The 19,334-nt window shown below is 45.3% G+C and overlaps 1 protein-coding gene across 1 annotated transcript; it reads left to right on the top strand.

The window, feature by feature from the left end:
• The first annotated feature begins 17,811 nt into the window (after positions 1 to 17,811).
• On the top strand, positions 17,812 to 18,348 carry LOC117066019 (putative TAF11-like protein ENSP00000332601). Its single transcript, XM_033181532.1, has one exon. The coding sequence runs from the start codon at positions 17,812 to 17,814 to the stop codon at positions 18,346 to 18,348; it is 537 nt and encodes a 178-aa protein (XP_033037423.1).
• The last annotated feature ends 986 nt before the right edge of the window (positions 18,349 to 19,334 follow it).

The following is a 19,334-nucleotide window of genomic DNA, read 5'->3' as shown; positions in this document are numbered from 1 at the left end:
TCTGACCGCGCTGTGGAGGCGGAAGTTCCGGCTGGGGTGGTTCGATTATGGATCTGCAATGAGAACCATTCAAAGATTTCAGCTGCTGTGTTTCTGCTGAGCCACAGTTTAGCCACAACTGGACACAACTCCCTGCCTCCCGTTCCCACACACAAACACACACACAGGTTTCCTCACTTCCGCAATGTGAAGAAACTTGTGGATGGAGAGGATACTAGTTTGAGATCAACGCATAATAAATTCTCGTCAATTCTGAGTCTTTAAAACAAACCCCAACTCACAGGTCAGAAGTTCTACCGAGCCAAGTGACTGCCTCCTGCTCAGAGTCACACGAGGGACTTCCAGGAAGGGTCCGACTGTGCTGTGCAGTCGTTGCCTTCACCTGAGAAGGGTCTGGCTTCGATCTGATGCGAGTTGGTAGCAGAATTCAACGCCTTAGGGTTGTGAAACCCAGGCCCGCTTGTATGTTCTGCCTGCTGCTGGGAGGATGCTGTCAGCTCCTACAGGTTTTGACCGGGTCTGCTCCGTGGGGCTCCCTGGGTCTGCACAGCCAGTGCTGAGGAATCTCCCTCTGGGAATGCAACCTCAGGGAGGTTCAGTCCCTTATAAAGAGTTCAGATGATTGAATCAGACCCAGCACTCAACAGCGATTGGTTCAGGGTATCCTTAATCTAATCAGGGATTGGGCGGCTCATCCATTCACGGCTCCGCCCACACCCAAGGGAGGGGCAGATGTAGGGCGAGTTTCTGAGGGGTGGGGAGTGCAGGGGGCGTTTCAGAATTCTGTCTTCCTCACGGAATCGCGAAGTTCCCGTCTCACCACAACAGCAACACCGAAACATTCCCAGTAAAAATGAGACCTTTTACGAAGTTGCACATTAGGACACTTAGATGTCTGAGGAAAAAATGTCTCACTCATCCAGAAACAAGTGGTTTATCAGATTCTCTGAAAAGAAACTGGGCTGGGTGAGGGGAATATGAAAATATTATTTCAATTTTATTTTATTTATGTATGTATCTATTTACTTATTTATCTTTGAGACAGAGTCTCACTCTGTGCCCCAGGATGGATTACAGTGGCCTGATCTCAACTCACTGCAACCTCCACCTCCGGGCCTCAAGCGACTCTCCCGCTGCAGCCTACAGAGTAGCTGGGAATAAATGTGTGCACCACCACGCCGGGTTAATTTTTGTATCTTTTCAAGTAGAGACAAGGTTTCACCATTTTGGCCAGGCCGGTCTTGAACCGCTGACTTCAAGCCATCTGTCCCCCTTGGATTCCCAAAGTAAATGGGAATGCTCACAAAGTGTGCTGCGAATGTTCACAATGATTGGATGCTAAATCTCAGATCTTTATTTTATGATGGAAAAGTCTTCTTTGCCATAACAAAGTAAAGAGGAGTACATACACACAGACGTTGGGATAACTTTACAACTCCTGATGGACCTACTTTGTTCCCTATCGTACAGGTAATATGGAACATAACATAGGTAAAGTACAGTGTATACAAGGAGGCTGTGGGATGACTTTAGAACTCCTGTGGAACCTACTTTGTTCCGTATCTCAATAATTTCTTCTCTACGTTGCCGTGCTCAGGTTGGATTTTCTGAGCAGATGGCCTCTAGAATGCATAAAATCAGGAATACTCTGTGACAGTGTTTTCAACTAAATGTGGGTGCCTCTAGAAGCACCGGTAATGTGACCACGTGAAGCAAACCTGAGGGATCAATCAGCTCTCTCTACGTGTGTCTTTTAAAGTGCGGATGATCACTACCAACGGGTGTTCACAGACAGGTGGTTTTCGTCATCTGTTCCTCCCTCCCTAGTGTTATAAAATTACCCTATGCTACCTTAATTGCCAATAATGTAGACGACTGCTTGCCGACATAAAGCAAAGTCGGGAGGAATATACATGAGAAGAGTCAAATAAGAGAAAGTAACGCTTTGTGATTTTGTTTTTATTTCCTCAGTTTGGAAACAGTTCAGTGATGAGTCAAAAAAAATCCATACGAGAATTTAAACGACATACAAGGACAACAATTGCAGCGCTCTTGCTCAGGCACAGCCTCCGGGGCAGAATGACCTGAGGGAAAAGTCTCTGCAGGCCGCATTTGTTGAAACCGGACCTAATCATCCAAGTTCAGACACAGCAACTCCGGGCTTCAGCATAAAACCATACAAGTCCCCTGGAAGAGCTGTGCCCCTCTGAAAGCATCTCCCCGCCCACAAACAACTGAAGGCCCACGCTCCCGTCTTCTTCCAACTAGGCGGACACAGAAAGATGCCTCTGTATGCCCGGGGAAGCAGAAACATTTAGTCGAAGTGATTATGAAACAAGTCACTGTCCTCATCTGGGGAAGACAAACGTCAGTTTGAGAAAGACGTGAAAGTCCTACGTCAACCCAGGGTAGACTGAGATGCAGAAGCTCCAGCAAACACAGTCCTGTCGCGGGGAGATGGATGCAGTCCTTCGTCCTTCACCAACAGACCTGTCCCTCTGGCCGTGGGCCTAAAAGAACATGGTTTTTCTGTCGTTGCTGTTGGGGAAGAGGCCCTTGGGCTTTAACCTGCGAACAGCCTCCCTTAAATGCTTGGGCTGAAGCGGGGGCGTCTCTCCCCACATCTCACACACGTCCAGGGCCTCTTCCACCACCTCTCCAACCAAGACCTTGGCTATTCCAGCCATGGCAATGGCCGTGTTCTCAGACACCGAGCTGCCACTGATAGACCGCATCAGACGTGCAATGCGTGCTCTCGGGAAAGCTGACCGGCGCCACACTTCATAGCGGGCCAGCTGCTCCTCGGACATGGCGGACAGCAGGGTGCTCATCCTCTGAGCCTCCTCTGCATCCACGGTGGGCTTCCTCTCCTTCTTTCCTTTGCTGTCTGTTTTCAGTCTTTTGGCTGCAGGAGGAGCTGAGGCTGAGGCTTCATTGGCACCTTCCGTGAGGTCCGTGACATCCTGACTCGTGAGCTCACCTTCCCGATCCCTGGGTTCTTCCACGTTCCCGTCTAGGTCCTCAGGGATTCCAACCTTGTTGCTGCCCTTCGGACCTCGGGGCATGGCGAACATCTCAGCAGACACACCTGCTTGCTTGCCCGTCTCCATGGGTGGGATTCAGGTCTGCTCTCTGACCGCGCTGTGGAGGCGGAAGTTCCGGCTGGGGTGGTTCGATTATGGATCTGCAATGAGAACCATTCAAAGATTTCAGCTGCTGTGTTTCTGCTGAGCCACAGTTTAGCCACAACTGGACACAACTCCCTGCCTCCCGCTCCCACACACAAACACACACACAGGTTTTCTCACTTCCGCAATGTGAAGAAACTTGTGGATGGAGAGGATACTAGTTTGAGATCAACGCATAATAAATTCTCGTCAATTCTGAGTCTTTAAAACAAACCCCAACTCACAGGTCAGAAGTTCTACCGAGCCAAGTGACTGCCTCCTGCTCAGAGTCACACGAGGGACTTCCAGGAAGGGTCCGACTGTGCTGTGCGGTCGTTGCCTTCACCTGAGAAGGGTCTGGCTTCGATCTGATGCGAGTTGGTAGCAGAATTCAACGCCTTAGGGTTGTGAAACCCAGGCCCGCTTGTATGTTCTGCCTGCTGCTGGGAGGATGCTGTCAGCTCCTACAGGTTTTGACCGGGTCTGCTCCGTGGGGCTCCCTGGGTCTGCACAGCCAGTGCTGAGGAATCTCCCTCTGGGAATGCAACCTCAGGGAGGTTCAGTCCCTTATAAAGAGTTCCGATGATTGAATTAGACCCAGCACTTAACAGCGATTGGTTCAGGGTATCCTTAATCTAATCAGGGATTGGGCAGCTCATCCCTTCACGGCTCCGCCCACACCCAAGGGAGGGGCAGATGTAGGGCGAGTCTCTGAGGGGCGGGAAATGCAGGGGGCGTTTCAGAATTCTGTGTTCCTCACAGAATCGCAAAGTTCACATCTCACAACAATTAAAAAAAAAAAAAAAACACTTGCAGTAAAAATGAGGCATTTTATGAAGTTGCACATTAGAAAACTGAAATGAGGAAAAAATTTCTAACTCATAGGGAAACAAGAGGTTTATCAGATACTCTGAAAAGAAACTGGGCTGGGTGAGGGGAATACGAATATATTATTTCAATTTTATTTTGTTTCATCTTATTTATTTATTTACGTCTTTATTTTTGAGGCAGAATCTCGCTCTGTCCCCAACAGCGGAATACAGTGGCCTGATCTCAGCTCACTGCAACCTCTGCCTCCTGGGCTCAAGCCATTTTCCTGCCTCAGCCTCCAGAGTAGCTGGGACTAAATGTGTGCCTCACCACGCAGGGCTAATTTTTGTATTTTTTAAAATAAAGGTGAGGTTTCACCATTTTGGCCAGGCTGATCTTGAACTGCTGACTTCAAGTGATCTGCCCCCCTTGACTTCCCAAAGTGAAGGGATTACGGGCATGAGCCACTGTGCCCAGACTTCAATTTATATATTACATATATATATGTATACATAGGTCACACAGAAGTACCAAAGACACAGAAAATTATGTCATGCACAAAGATATAAATCATATTTAGGGAAAATTATGATGAGAAATGGCATAAAAAGTACTTCAGAAGGTAAAGCAGAAACTCAAATATCTGACTTTTAAAGAGCTTTTGTTTATTCAAAAATAGTTGGTAGAAGATATGAAATTACTGGCCAGGCACGGTGGCTCACACCTGTAATCTCAGCATTTTGGGAGGTCAAGGTGGGTGGATCACCTGAGGCCAGGAGTTCGAGACCAGCCTGGACAACATGGTGAAACCCCTCTTTTCCAGCAACACATATTTACATCGGAACCTCTGTAAGCCACACAGGGCCTTTCCTTTTCAATATTTACTAGTACTAAAGGCATGATCGGTAGGTTATAAGCAGAATCAAATGGCAACTCAAACAGGGAGAACCATCCAAAACTTGAAAATTAAATCCTGAAATAAAACAAGCACAGATACATAAACTTATCGTAAAAATTGATTACCATATACAGTTATCTCTTACTATACTCTTAAAAGACATGGAATTTATCTAAGCTTTATATACTCCTAATTTTTCTCTTAAACTCTAGTGAGTCTTTATCTAGAGAGATAGTCACTCTGGAGAGAGGACTGAATTAATGACTTCTTAAATGAATAGAAAAGAAGAAAGCCATATGGCCCCAAAATATGCAAGATATTCGAGGCATAAAGAACAAAATTTAATGTTGATTTACGTTTATTTTTATATAAGGACAAAATTAAATTAACTAATATTGATATACAAAACGACTATAGCCCATAAATAAAGCTTATAAATAACAAGATATATATGTTGGGCTATTCAAAAATATTTTACAGGGCATATGTGGTGGCTCATGCCTGTAATCCCAGCACTTTGGAAGGTTGAGGCAGGCAGATCACTTGAGCCCAGAAGTTTGAGATCAGCCTGGACAACAGAGTGAAACCTCTTCTCTATAAAAAATACATGAAGTAGCCAGGTGTGGTGTGTGTGCCAGTGGGGTCAGCTGCTTCGGTGGCTGAGGTGGGAGGATCCCTTGAGCCCAGGAGGCAGAGGATGCAGTGAGGAGGGATCTTGCTTCTGTATTCCAGCCGAGGTGATACAGCAAGAACCTATCTCTCTCTCTTTTTTTTTTTTTAAAAGCTCTTACTGGTAAGATGCAAGTGGAAAAACATAAGAATAGGCTCCTAGATTAACTCTTCGAAAACATAAACCTCACACAGATAGTAACTTCAGCCATCCACTCTCTTCTGAATGGATTAGATAGACTTCCACAGAAACCTATGGGCCAGAACCAGGTCATATTTTATAGTGCTCCAGAGAAAACTTACAGACACTTTGTACCCTACAACACATTTAACTGCTTTCTAAGCATTAATGTTAGGAACATTTTTGAATTGCTTTTAACAGGATAAAAGCATTTAGAGTTTTTCCTATGAAAATCGTTATCATTCTTTATCCCGTTACTATAATTCTTGCTCCGAAATCCCTTCTAATTTTCTTAAGCATTTCTTCCATTTCTGTCTATGCCCAATTAAAATTTGTTTAAATTATGTCAGAACCACCATTATTATTTTGCAGAACGTATACAAAGGCATTCATAACAAGCAGAGTCTTTCCGGATGCACCCCAGAAGGTGCTGGCAGAGGAAAGTGGTAAAACTGTTGTACCCCAAAACCATTATGTGGCTCTAAGTTTTAGCTGAAAAACAAGAAACGTACTAATTAAATGGCTGTTTTCTTGATCCTTGACATCCCCTTTGTAGAAAACAGGCTCAAAAACCTATTTTTCAACAAATATTTATTGAACACTTTTCTACATGCGATGTATCCTGGAGGAAATGCTGTATTTATGAAGTTGAACTCTCCCACCCTAGACATTAAAAAATCTGATATTTTCAAGTATGATTCTGAATTTTGTTTTACATTAGGCATGCTGGGAATTTCTTAATGGTTTTGGTCTTTCAGAACATCAGTAAATGTCTTAGAGGCTCTAAGTCTAACCAATATAATTCCAGGCTGGTTTGTCATGTTGTTACTGCTTTAATTATTACACAAATACTGAATGAGGACACATAATTGAGAGTATCTTAGATGTTCAGATACCATAAGATTTTCATTTTATTATCATAGAATTTCTTATTGAGTAGAAAATGCTTCTGCACAATACAAGAAATCATCCTCTTAGCGAACAAACAACCTACGGCATGGGATAAACTATTGCAAATTATGCAACTGACAAAGAACTAATAGATCCAGAATCTACAAGCAGTTCAAAGAAATAAACAAGAAAAAACAAATATAATCCCACGATAAAGTGGGCAAGTGATGTGCATAGAAATTTCTCAAAAGAAGAAACAACAATGCCAGAACAACAACAACAACAATAACAACAAAAAAACAGAGGAAAAGATACCCCACATCACTAACCATGAGAGAAATGCAAAGTAGAACCACAATGCGGTATCACCTTTCCCCACCAGAATGACGATTATTCAATAGCCAAAACCAATAGATGTTGGGGTGGATGTGGTGAGAGGGAATGCTTAGGCCCGGCTGTTGGAATGCCAATTAGTGTAATCTCTGTGGGAAACAGCATGAAGATATATCAAAGTACTCAAAGTACATCTCCCATTCGATCCAGTAATCCAAATAGTGAGCAGACACACAAAAGAAAAAGAAGTCGCTCTACCTAAGAGACCTGCACACGTATGTTTATCCTAGCATAATTCACAATTGCAAAGATATAAACTAAACCTAAGTGCTCATCAGCTGATGAGTGAGTAAAGTTAAATGGGGTTCATATATGCCATGGACTACTACTCAGCCATAAGCAATGAAATCATGTCTTTTACAGCAACTTGGATGAAACTGCAAGCCATTATTCTCAGTGGAGTCATTCAGGAATCTACAGTCAAATGGTGCACATTCTCACTTAGAAGTGGGAGCTAAGCTATGGGCAAGATAGGCATACAGAATGGTAAAATGGACATTAGAGACTCAGAAGTGACAGGGTGAAGGGGGGGATGAAAAATTGCCTATTGGGTGCAATGTATGTGTAGCAGTCAGGTGGTTAGCGCACTAAAATTCTTGACTTCAACACTGCACAATTCATGTATGGAACAAAAACCACTTACGAGTGGTTTTTACAAGTTAAGGAAACATAATTTTCTTTTAAAAAAACTAGACAACTAGAAAATAATAATACTAAGCTCTAATTTAAAAAACACTAACAGGTATGTGTTTTGTAATATTGGTATCGTGAAATTTATCATACTGTGCATGAAGTCGGCATTGAATTGAACAATAATTTCTATTACAGGTATTACAAAAGTTCATTAAGAGTAAATTAAAATGGACTTCACCACTGTACAATTCATCTATGGTACCCAAAACAATTTGGTACTTCTAAAGCTATTCAAATAATGAAATGTTTTCAACATTTACTTAGCTAAGCTATGACCTCAGTTCAGCAACTCAGTGAGGTCAGGGCTGACTCCACAAGACTTCATGGTGTTTTCATCCTGGACAACAACAGAGTAGTTCAGTTCAGGCATCAAATCCACGTTCAAAGTAGAAAAGAAGCCAAGGGGGGCATCAGTGACACTCACATGTCACCGTTTACTCCGAAAAGTTTGCCTTCCCCAGGAGGCTACCAGCAGATTTGCAGGAGCATCACTTTTGCAGAGAAAAATGAACCAGGAGAATCCCTCATGGAGGGGTGGCCATTTCAGGTTTCCATATTCCCCTTCCCAGTTCAGTTCATCCTCGTGGGACCTGATGAAGACCTCATGATCTCAAGCCTTGGTGTTTTTCCGCAGACATGTAAGTTGCCTAATGTGTAACTTTTATTCTTGTTTTTGTTTTTGTTATTGAGATGGAGTCTCACTTTGTCACCCAAGCTGGAGTGCAGTGGTGTGATCTCGGCTCACTGCAACTTCCGCACCCCAGGTTCAAGCGATTCTCCTGCCTCAGCTTCCCGAGTAGCTGGGATTACAGGCGCATGCCACCATGCCTGGCTAATTTTTTGTATTTTTTAGTAGACACGGGGTTTCACAGTGTTACCAGGATGGTCTCAGTTTCTTGACTTCATGATCTGCCTGCCTCGGCCTCCCAAAGTGCTGGGGTTACAGGCGTGAGCCACCACGGCTGGCCTAACATGCAACTTTAAGTAACTATTTCCTTAATGTAAACAAAATGTAAACTTTCAGAATCCATTTGGCACCTAAAACCTTATGTGACACCACTGATTTACCATCCCTTTCACAACGTACAATCCAGAGGTCTGTCCCTGTCGTAGGTGAGGAAGAACCCAGGGACTTAAAGGGCTTTCACAGCCCTGATTAGGTTAAGTATCTGCTGAAGCACAGAATGTGGTGGAAGGTAGCTGGGTGGGTCTAATCCAATCATCCAAGCCTCCTATAAATGACTGAATTTGGCTGAGATCACAGAGATCTCCAGCCAGAGCAAGACTGCCTGGGAGAAAGATTCTCCACTGAGCAAGACTGCCTGGGAGAAAGATTCTCCACTGCTGTATGCAGACCTAGGAATCCCAAGGCCACTCAAGGAGACTGAATATAGGTACCTTGGACCCACTGATTTGTGAGCTGGTAAGTCCGGGACTGGGTGGGAAGGGGCTAAGTGTATGGGAGCATCTTCTGCATAAATCCTAACACAGAGACTCTCTGAATCCTACCCACAGTTCCGATACCATTGCTGTCTGGTACCAGCGCTGCTGCCAGTTCACCAGGCTCGGCCCAACGACAAGGGAGAGGCCACAGCCCTACACCATGGCTCACAGCAAGCAGACCCACCGCAAAGCCACCGCCTGGCAGGACCCCAGGAAGCCCCTGGCCACCAAAGGCACCGGCAAGAGGATCCTGGCTACACGAGGGATCAAGAAGCCTCACCGCCACAGGCTTGGCACCCTGGCGCTGCGCAAAATCAGGAAGTACCAGAAGTCCACGCAGCTGCTTCTGCTGAAGCTGCCCTTCCAGTGCCTGGTGCGCGAGATCGTCCAGGCCATCCAGGCAGACCTGCGCTTCCAGAGTGCGGCCACTGGCGATTTCAGGGGAGCAGCGAGGCCTACCTGGTCCCCCTCTTTAAACACACCATCCCATGTGTTAATCATGCCAGGCGCGACACAGTTATGGCCAGAGACATGCAGCTGGCACACCGCCTCTGCGGAGGCGGTGCTCAAGAGCCCAGGCTCCTGGGAAACGCTGCACTCTAGATGGCTTCATTTCCGTTTAGCTGTGTTTTTCATCGTCTCTGTATTAATCATAGTTCTGATATTAGCAGTTCTCTTCACTTTTGGTTTTATGTCCCTCATGGGGTTGAAAAGTAGTCCTGCATATGATTAGGAGTAACGAGGGAGGCAGATTTAATGGGTATGACTGTGTTTCTGTTTTCTTTTGTTCCTAAACTTTGAGTCCACATTGAGGGTCTAATGCGTTCACGTCAACGGGGAATTTCTCACTGAACGCCTTTCAACAGTTCAAACCAAGAACAATTGTGAAAAATTTGTTCATTAATATCATTGAAAACCAAATAAATTTCTTATTGGTGGCAAATAGATAATGTCTCCTGCATTTGATCAAACAGCACATGAGATCCTCACTTTGACTTTTCCTATATGCAGCTCCGTGTTCTCAATGTTCCCTGTCTCCTGGGCTGTTCCTGAATGTATCTTTGCTGTGAACATACATTACATCCTACTTTCTAAAATGTGAATAGAATCTCTATACACAAGTCATTTCACATTATGGGAGGCAAAAACCAGTGTGGGTCTGTTTGTGGGAGGGAAAGGGAGCGAGGCACCCGTTAGAAGTCCGATACAGTCCATCACCAGCAGCTCAGTGTCCTAGAACGTGGTCCCAGCCGTGGCCAGGGCTGGAATGATACACGTCTTGGTTGGGGTAGTGGTAGGCGAGGCCCTGGGCATGTTTGAGATGTGGGGAGACATGCCCCACTGCAGCCCAAGCATTGGAGGGAGACCTTTCTCATGGGACAGCCCTGTGGCCATTTCCCAAACACCTACTACAAAACAAAGTCATCTTCCTCTGTGCCCCAGTCCAGAAAGAAAGGCCTGATCTTAGAGGAGAAAGTGCTGGTTCCAGTCTTTCTATGACAGGGCCCTCTGCAGGCTGGAACTTCAGTATCTCAACCCATCCTGGACTTACCCACGACTTAATGTCTTTCTTACAGGTTACATTGGTCTCACTCAGATGTAGGCAGCAGCCTGTTTGATAATGTTGTCCAATCACATTTGTACCTCAGACGGGGCACAATGGCTTATTTCTATCATCAGAGAGCATTTTGGGAGATCGGGGTTAGTGGATCCCTTGAACTCGGGCATTCTAGACCAGCCTGGGCAACATCTCAAAACCTCCTCTCTACAATTACAGTGGGAAAAAAAAGCTAAATGTGGTGGTTGGCACCTGCTGTTTCAGCTACTCCAGAGGCTGAGGTAGGAGGATCTCTTGAGCTCTGGAGGTGGAGATTACAGTGAGCCGAGATGGAACCACTGCCCTCCTACCTGGCTGGCAGAGTGAGACCTTGGCTCAAGAAAATAACAGTCAGCAGCAGCATATCTAGGTCTCTGAGGTCCACGTATGAGCAGGCATTGTTCCAGGGCTTCCTAGTTGGAAGAACGAAGGTACATGGGCCTTGAGCATACTGTTTACGGGGAGCTGTTTTCAGACAGAAGAAAGAAACCCTTTTAAGAGACTATGCTGGATTCATACCAAATCCTGAAGTTGATATAGCTTAGGATTTTTGTTCATATGTGATTTTAAGGAGATACAACAAAGTCTTCCCTTACAATACTCTGTCCTGAAGGTCCTGGGCTTTCTAAGAGTACTGGAGTAGTTGCCCTTGTAAACATTTAGTACTTTTCCATAACTTTTCCTGGGGAATCAAGCACCTCTTTTCCACCTTGTAAAAATAAAAAAGAAATTAAAAAACAGTCTTCTTCTCAAAAATGACTCTTTTTACTTTCCTACCAAAACTGTTTCATGTCAGGGAGTGATGTTTGATGATGTCAGAATGGTAGCACACTCTAGGAGCCTAAAACTAAGAGACGTACAGACCCCAGATACCTTGTCTAATCTGGGCACTCCTTTCCACGACTTCACTTCCAAGGAATTGACCCCAGTGTAAACTAGGTTAATGGCTGAAATAACATGTTTATTTCTATTTTGTGTTCCTGTAAAACAGAAATGCATATGATGACAATACATTTTCATACCAGATAAAATTCAGTTGTTACTTTATTTTCCAAATTAATCTATAAGAATACAAAAATTAAAAATAAAATTCCTTCTCAGTGTAGGATTTGACCATTAAATATTTTTGTGTAATTGAACATTATTTGTAATTATACTGACATGTAATTGATCCAGTACACTGAATATAAGATAGATGGTAACAAATGGATGACCACAATAAAATGGAGCTCCAGTATCAGGGTTGCTCCTAAGGAGATTCGATGTCATCACCCTGGCTTCAAATCAGTAAACACTGGAAAAGTGAAGTATCAACATTTCTCTGAGTGGTAATGTCACAGGGCAAACTACAGAGAAAATAAAAAGATCCTTGCTTTTCTATCTTCCAAGTATGCTATCAAGCTGTAGGAACCAAAACAGCATTAACACTGGCATTAAAACAGACACAGAAGCCACTAGAACTGAGCAGAGAGCTCAGAAATCCATCCACACTTGTACAGCCAACTGAATTTTTACAAAGCTGCCAGCAATGGACCAAAAGGACAGTCTCTTCCATCAATGGTGATAGGAAAACTGGGTACATGTTCAGAAATGAAATTGGACCCTTACTCTTATCATACACAAGAATCAACCAAAATATATTTAAAACCTCAAACTATGAACCTACTAGAAGGAAACAAGGGATATCCTCATTGACAGTGGTTAACCCAATGATGTTTGTAATATGTCCCAAAAGCAGAGACAGCAAGAGGGAAAATAGGTAAATGGATTGCATCCAAATGAAAAACAAAAAGTCTGCAGAGCTGACAAAACAATCAACACCATGAAGAGACAGAATCATAAAGAGAGAAAATATTTGCAAACCCTACATCCAATAAGGAATTCATTATCTACTGTCCAAAATATACTAGGAAATCCAAGGACTCGAAACCAAGAAGCAGTACAATTTAAAAACTGGGCAAAGGAACTAAATAATAGACATTTCTCAAGAAAAGCCATGAAAGTGGCCAGCAGGTGTATATCCATATACACCTGCTGTTACTAGTGTGTGTGTGTGTGTGTGTGTGTGTGTGTGTGTACTCGACATCGCTAATCTTCAGAGAAATGCAAATAAAAACGGAAAGAAGATATCACCTCACACTCTTTAGAGTGGCGATGGTCAAAACATCAAAGGACAACACTTGTTGATGAGGATGTGGAGGAAAGGGAACCCTTGCATTATTCCTGGGAATGTAAATTAGGGAGCCATTATAGAAAACAGTATGGACTTTCCTCCAAAAACTAAATAAATACAGCTACCATATGATCCAGCAATCCTACACTGGGAGGTGTATATCAAAAGGAAATGAAATCAGTCTATTGAAACGATATCTGCACTCCCACGTTGATTGCGCACTATTTACAAGACCTAAGATACGGAATTCACTTAAATGTCCAAAAGCAGATAACAGGATGAGGAAAATCTGACATATGTACACAAGGGAATACTATATGGCCTTAATGAAGAAGGAAATCTTGTCATTTGTGACACATGGGTATACCTGGAGAACATCATGCTAAGTGAGATAAGCTAGGCATAGGTAGGAACACAAATACCACATAATCTCAATGATATGTAAAATCTCACAAAGTTAGTCTGATGGATGTAAAGCAAGAAAAGTGGTTGTTTGGAGCTATGGTGGCTGGGGGTGGGGTATTTGAGAAGACTTTGGCCAAACTACACAATAGTTCAGTTACATAGGGGGAATAAGTTCAAGAATTATTGTATAACATGATGACTGTAGTTAACAGTTGATTGTATTTTTGAAAAATGCTATTAACATGGATGTGCAGTGTTCTCACCACAGTAATATATATGTGAGGTAATGGATGCCAATGACCTAGATTTAGACATTAGACAACATGTACATACTTTAAACCAGCATTTTGCACATAAGAAATATGTACGAGATGTGTCCTAATGTGCAACTTCATAAAAGGTCTCATTTTTACTGGGAATGTTTCTGTGTTGCTGTTGTGGTGAGATGTGAACTTCGCGATTCCGTGAGGAAGACAGAATTCTGAAACGCCCCCTGCATTTCCCGCCCCTCAGAGACTCGCCCTACATCTGCCCCTCCCTTGGGTGTGGGCGGAGCCGTGAAGAGATGAGCCGCCCAATCCCTGATTAGATTAAGGATACCCTGAACCAATAGCTGTTGAGTGCTGAGTGTGATTCAATCATCTGAACTCTTTATAAGGGACTGAACCTCCCTGAGGTTGCATTCCCAGAGGGAGATTCCTCAGCACTGGCTGTGCAGACCCAGGGAGCCCCACGGAGCAGACCCGGTCAACACCCGTAGGAGCTGAGAGCATCCTCCCAGCAGCAGGCAGAACATACAAGCGGGCCTGGGTTTCACAACCCTAAGACGTTGAATTCTGCCACCAACTCGCATCAGATCGAAGCCAGACCCTTCTCAGGTGAAGGCAACGAAACGCACAGCACAGTCGGACCCTTCCCGGAAGTCCCTCGTGTGACTCTGAGCAGGAGGCAGTCACTTGGCTCGGTAGAACTTCTGACCTGTGAGTTGGGGTTTGTTTTAAAGACTCAGAATTGACGAGAATTTATTATGCGTTGATCTCAAACTAGTATCCTCTCCATCCACAAGTTTCTTCACATTGCGAAAGTGAGGAAACCTGTGTGTGTGTTTGTGTGTGGGAACGGGAGGCAGGGAGTTGTGTCCAGTTGTGGCTAAACTGTGGCTCAGCAGAAACACAGCAGCTGAAATCTTTGAATGGTTCTCATTGCAGATCCATAATCGAACCACCCCAGCCGCAACTTCCGCCTCCACAGCGCGGTCAGAGAGCAGACCTGAATCCCACCCCTGGAGACGGGCAGGCAAGCAGGTGTGTCTGCTGAGACGTTCGCCATGCCCCGAGGTCCGAAGGGCAGCAACAAGGTTGGAATCCCTGAGGACCTAGACGGGAACGTGGAAGAACCCAGGGATCGGGAAGGTGAGCTCACGAGTCAGGATGTCACGGACCTCACGGAAGGTGCCATTGAAGCCTCAGCCTCAGCTCCTCCTGCAGCCAAAAGACTGAAAACAGACAGCAAAGGAAAGAAGGAGAGGAAGCCCACTGTGGATGCAGAGGAGGCTCAGAGGATGAGCACCCTGCTGTCCGCCATGTCCGAGGAGCAGCTGGCCCGCTATGAAGTGTGGCGCCGGTCAGCTTTCCCGAGAGCACGCATTGCACGTCTGATGCGGTCTATCAGTGGCAGCTCGGTGTCTGAGAACACGGCCATTGCCATGGCTGGAATAGCCAAGGTCTTGGTTGGAGAGGTGGTGGAAGAGGCCCTGGACGTGTGTGAGATGTGGGGAGAGACGCCCCCGCTTCAGCCCAAGCATTTAAGGGAGGCTGTTCGCAGGTTAAAGCCCAAGGGCCTCTTCCCCAGCAGCAGCGACAGAAAAACCATGTTCTTTTAGGCCCACGGCCAGAGGGACAGGTCTGTTGGTGAAGGACGAAGGACTGCATCCATCTCCCCGCGACAGGACTGTGTTTGCTGGAGCTTCTGCATCTCAGTCCACCCTGGGTTGACGCAGGACTTTCACGTCTTTCTCAAACTGACGTTTGTCTTCCCCAGATGAGGACAGTGACTTGTTTCATAATCACTTTGACTAAATGTTTCCGCTTCCCCGGGCATACAGAGGCATCTTTCTGTGTCCGCCTAGTTGGAAGAAGACGGGAGCGTGGGCCTTCAGTTGTTTGTGGGCGGGGAGATGCTTTCAGAGGGGGACACCTCTTCCAGGGGACTTGTATGGTTTTATGCTGAAGCCCGGAGTTGCTGTGTCTTGACTTTGATGATTAGGTCTGGTTTCAACAAATGCGGCCTGCGGAGACTTTTCCCTCGTGTCATTCTGCCCCGGAGGCTGTGCCTGAGCAGGAGCACTGCAATTGTTGTCCTTGTATGTCGTTTAAATTCTTGTACGGATTTTTCTGACTCATCATTGAACTGTTTCCAAACTGAGGAAATAAAAACAAAATCACAAAGCATTACTTTCTCTTATTTGACTCTTCTCATGTATATTCCTCCCTACTTTGCTTTATGTCGGCAAGCGGTCATCTACTTTATTGGCAATTAACATAGCACAGGAGAATATTATAAGACTAGGGAGAGAGGAACAGATAACGAAAACCACCTGTCTGAACACCCGTTTGTAATGATCCTCTGCACTTTAAAAGACACATGTACAGAGAGCTTATTGATCCTTCAGGTTTGCTTCATGTGGTCACATTACCGGGGCTTCTAGAGGCACCCACATTTAGTTGAAAACACTGTCACATAGTATTCTTGATTTTATGCCTTCTAGAGGCCATCTGCTCAGAAAATCCAACCTGAGCACGGCAACGTAGAGAAGACATTATTGAGATACAGAACAAAGTAGGTTCCACAGGAGTTATAAAGTCATCCCACAGCCTCCTTGTATACACTCTACTCTACCTTTGTTATGTTCCATATTACCTTTATGATACGGAACAAAGTAAAGTTGTAAAGTTACCCCAATGTCTGCTTGTACGTACTCTTCTTTACCTTTGTTATGGCAAAGAAGACTTTTCCATCATAAAATAAAGGTCTGAGATTTAGCATCCAATCATTGTGAACATTCGCAGCACACTTTGTGAGCATTCCCGTTCACTTTGGGAATCCAAGGGGGACAGATCGCTTGAAGTCAGTCAGCAGTTCAAGACCGGCTTGGCCAAAACAGTGAAACCTTGTCTCTACTTTAAAAGATACAAAAATTAACCCGGGGTGGTGGTGCACACATTTATTCCCAGCTACTCTGGAGGTTGCAGCGGGAGAGTCGCTTGAGGCCCGGAGGTGGAGGTTGCAGTGAGTTGAGATCAGGCCACTGCAATCCATCCTGGGGCACAGAGCGAGACTCTGTCTCAAAGATAAATAAGTAAATAAATACATACATAAATAAAATAAAATTGAAATAATATTTTCATATTCCCCTCACCCAGCCCAGTTTCTTTTCAGAGTATCTGATAAACCACTTGTTTCTGGATGAGTGAGACATTTTTTCCTCAGACATCTAAGTGTCCTAATGTGCAACTTCGTAAAAGGTCTCATTTTTACTGGGAATGTTTCGGTGTTGCTGTTGTGGTGAGACGGGAACTTCGCGATTCCGTGAGGAAGACAGAATTCTGAAACGCCCCCTGCACTTCCCACCCCTCAGAGACTCACCCTACATCTGCCCCTCCCTTGGGTGTGGGCGGAGCCGTGAAGGGATGAGCCGCCCAAATCCCTGATTAGATTAAGGATACCCTGAACCAATCGCTGTTGAGTGCTGGGTCTAATTCAATCATCTGAACTCTTTATAAGGGACTGAACCTCCCTGAGGTTGCATTCCCTGAGGGAGATTCCTCAGCACTGGCTGTGCAGACCCACGGAGCCCCACGGAGCCCCACGGAGCCCCACGGAGCCCCACGGAGCCCCACGGAGCAGACCCGGTCAAAACCTGTAGGAGCTGACAGCATCCTCCCAGCAGCAGGCAGAACATACAAGCGGGCCTGGGTTTCACAACCCTAAGGCAGTGAATTCTGCCACCAACTCGAATCAGATCGAAGCCAGACCCTTCTCAGGTGAAGGCAACGACCGCACAGCACAGTCGGACCCTTCCTGGAAGTCCCTCGTGTGACTCTGAGCAGGAGGCAGTCACTTGGCTCGGTAGAACTTCTGACCTGTGAGTTGGGGTTTGTTCTAAAGACTCAAAATTGACGAGAATTTATTACGCGTTGATCTCAAACTAGTATCCTCTCCATCCACAAGTTTCTTCACATTGCGGAAGTGAGGAAACCTGTGAGTGTGTTTGTGTGTGGGAGCGGGAGGCAGGGAGTTGTGTCCAGTTGTGGCTAAACTGTGGCTCAGCAGAAACACAGCAGCTGAAATCTTTGAATGGTTCTCATTGCAGATCCATAATCGAACCACCCCAGCCGCAACTTCCGCCTCCACAGCGCGGTCAGAGAGCAGACCTGAATCCCACCCCTGGAGACGGGCAGGCAAGCAGGTGTGTCTGCTGAGACGTTCGCCATGCCCCGAGGTCCGAAGGGCAGCAACAAGGATGGAATCCCTGAGGACCTAGACGGGAACGTGGAAGAACCCAGGGATCGGGAAGGTGAGCTCACGAGTCAGGATGTCTCGGACCTCACGGAAGGTGCCAATGAAGCCTCAGCCTCAGCTCCTCCTGCAGCCAAAAGACTGAAAACAGACACCAAAGGAAAGAAGGAGGGGAAGCCCACCGTGGATGCAGAGGAGGCTCAGAGGATGAGCACCCTGCTGTCCGCCATGTCCGAGGAGCAGCTGGCCCGCTATGAAGTGTGGCGCCGGTCAGCTTTCCCGAGAGCACGCATTGCACATCTGATGCGATCTGTCAGTGGCAGCTCCGTGTCTGAGAACACGGCCATTGCCATGGCTGGAATAGCCAAGGTCTTGGTTGGAGAGGTGGTGGAAGAGGCCCTGGACGTGTGTGAGATGTGGGGAGAAACGCCCCCACTTCAGCCCAAGCATTTAAGGGAGGCTGTTCGCAGGTTAAAGCCCAAGGGCCTCTTCCCCAACAGCAACTGTTAAAAGACCATGTTCTTCTAGGCCCAAAGCCAGAGGGAAAGGTCTGTTTGTGCAGGAATAGGTACTGCATTCGTCTTCCAATGACAGGACTGTGTTTGCTGGAGCTTCTGCATCTCAGTCTACCCTGGATTTACCCTCGATCTTGATGTCTTACAGTGTGAAGTTGGCCTTACCTAGATGAAGACAGCAGATTTTCATAGTAGCCTTGGCTAAATGTTTGGGCCTCCCAGGGCATATTGAAGCATTTTTCTATGTCTTTCTAGTTGGAGGAATAAAGGTGCCTGGGCCTTGAGCATCCTGTGGACAGGTAGCTGCCTTCAGAGAGGCAAGGCGTTTCCAGGAGATTTGTATGGTTTCATTCAAAAGCCTGGTGTTGCTGTGTCTTAGCTTATATGCTGATGTCTGGGTTTCAGTAAGTGAAGCTTCCAGAAATATTTCCCAATTGTTGTCCTTCTGTGTATTTTCAATGCTCCTATGTATTTTCATGAGTCATCACAAGAACAGTTAAACTGTTAAACTGTTTTCCAAACTGCAGAAATAAAAATAAAATCACAAAGCATTTTTTTCTCTAAGTTGACTCTTCTCCTATTCCTGCCTACTGTGCTTTATGTCAGCAAGTGATCCTTTACTTTTTAAATATGTAATATAGTGTCAATGCTTCATGTAAGTCTAGAGAGACGGAAACCAATTCCAAAACCACCTTTCCTCAAGCGGTCCTTTGTAATGGTCATATGTGCGGTTTAAAAGACACAGAGAAAGCCTATGGATACTTCACGTTTGCTACACATGGTGATATTACCAGTACTTCCAGAGACACTGAAATTTAGTTCAAAACATTGCTTTAGAGTATTCTTGATTTTATTATTCCTTCTACCGATGATCCACTCAGAAAATCAAACCTGAGTACAGAGACTTTGGAGACGTTATTAAAATATCGGACAAATAGGTTCATCACGAGTTACAAAGTTATTCCATCCTCTACTTGTACA

This window comes from Trachypithecus francoisi, unplaced genomic scaffold (assembly GCF_009764315.1).
Source record: "Trachypithecus francoisi isolate TF-2019V2 unplaced genomic scaffold, Tfra_2.0 Lachesis_group2, whole genome shotgun sequence".
NCBI lineage: Eukaryota > Metazoa > Chordata > Mammalia > Primates > Cercopithecidae > Trachypithecus > Trachypithecus francoisi.
Note: the sequence above shows the minus strand (reverse complement) of the source record. Positions and strands in the feature narration are given on the sequence as shown.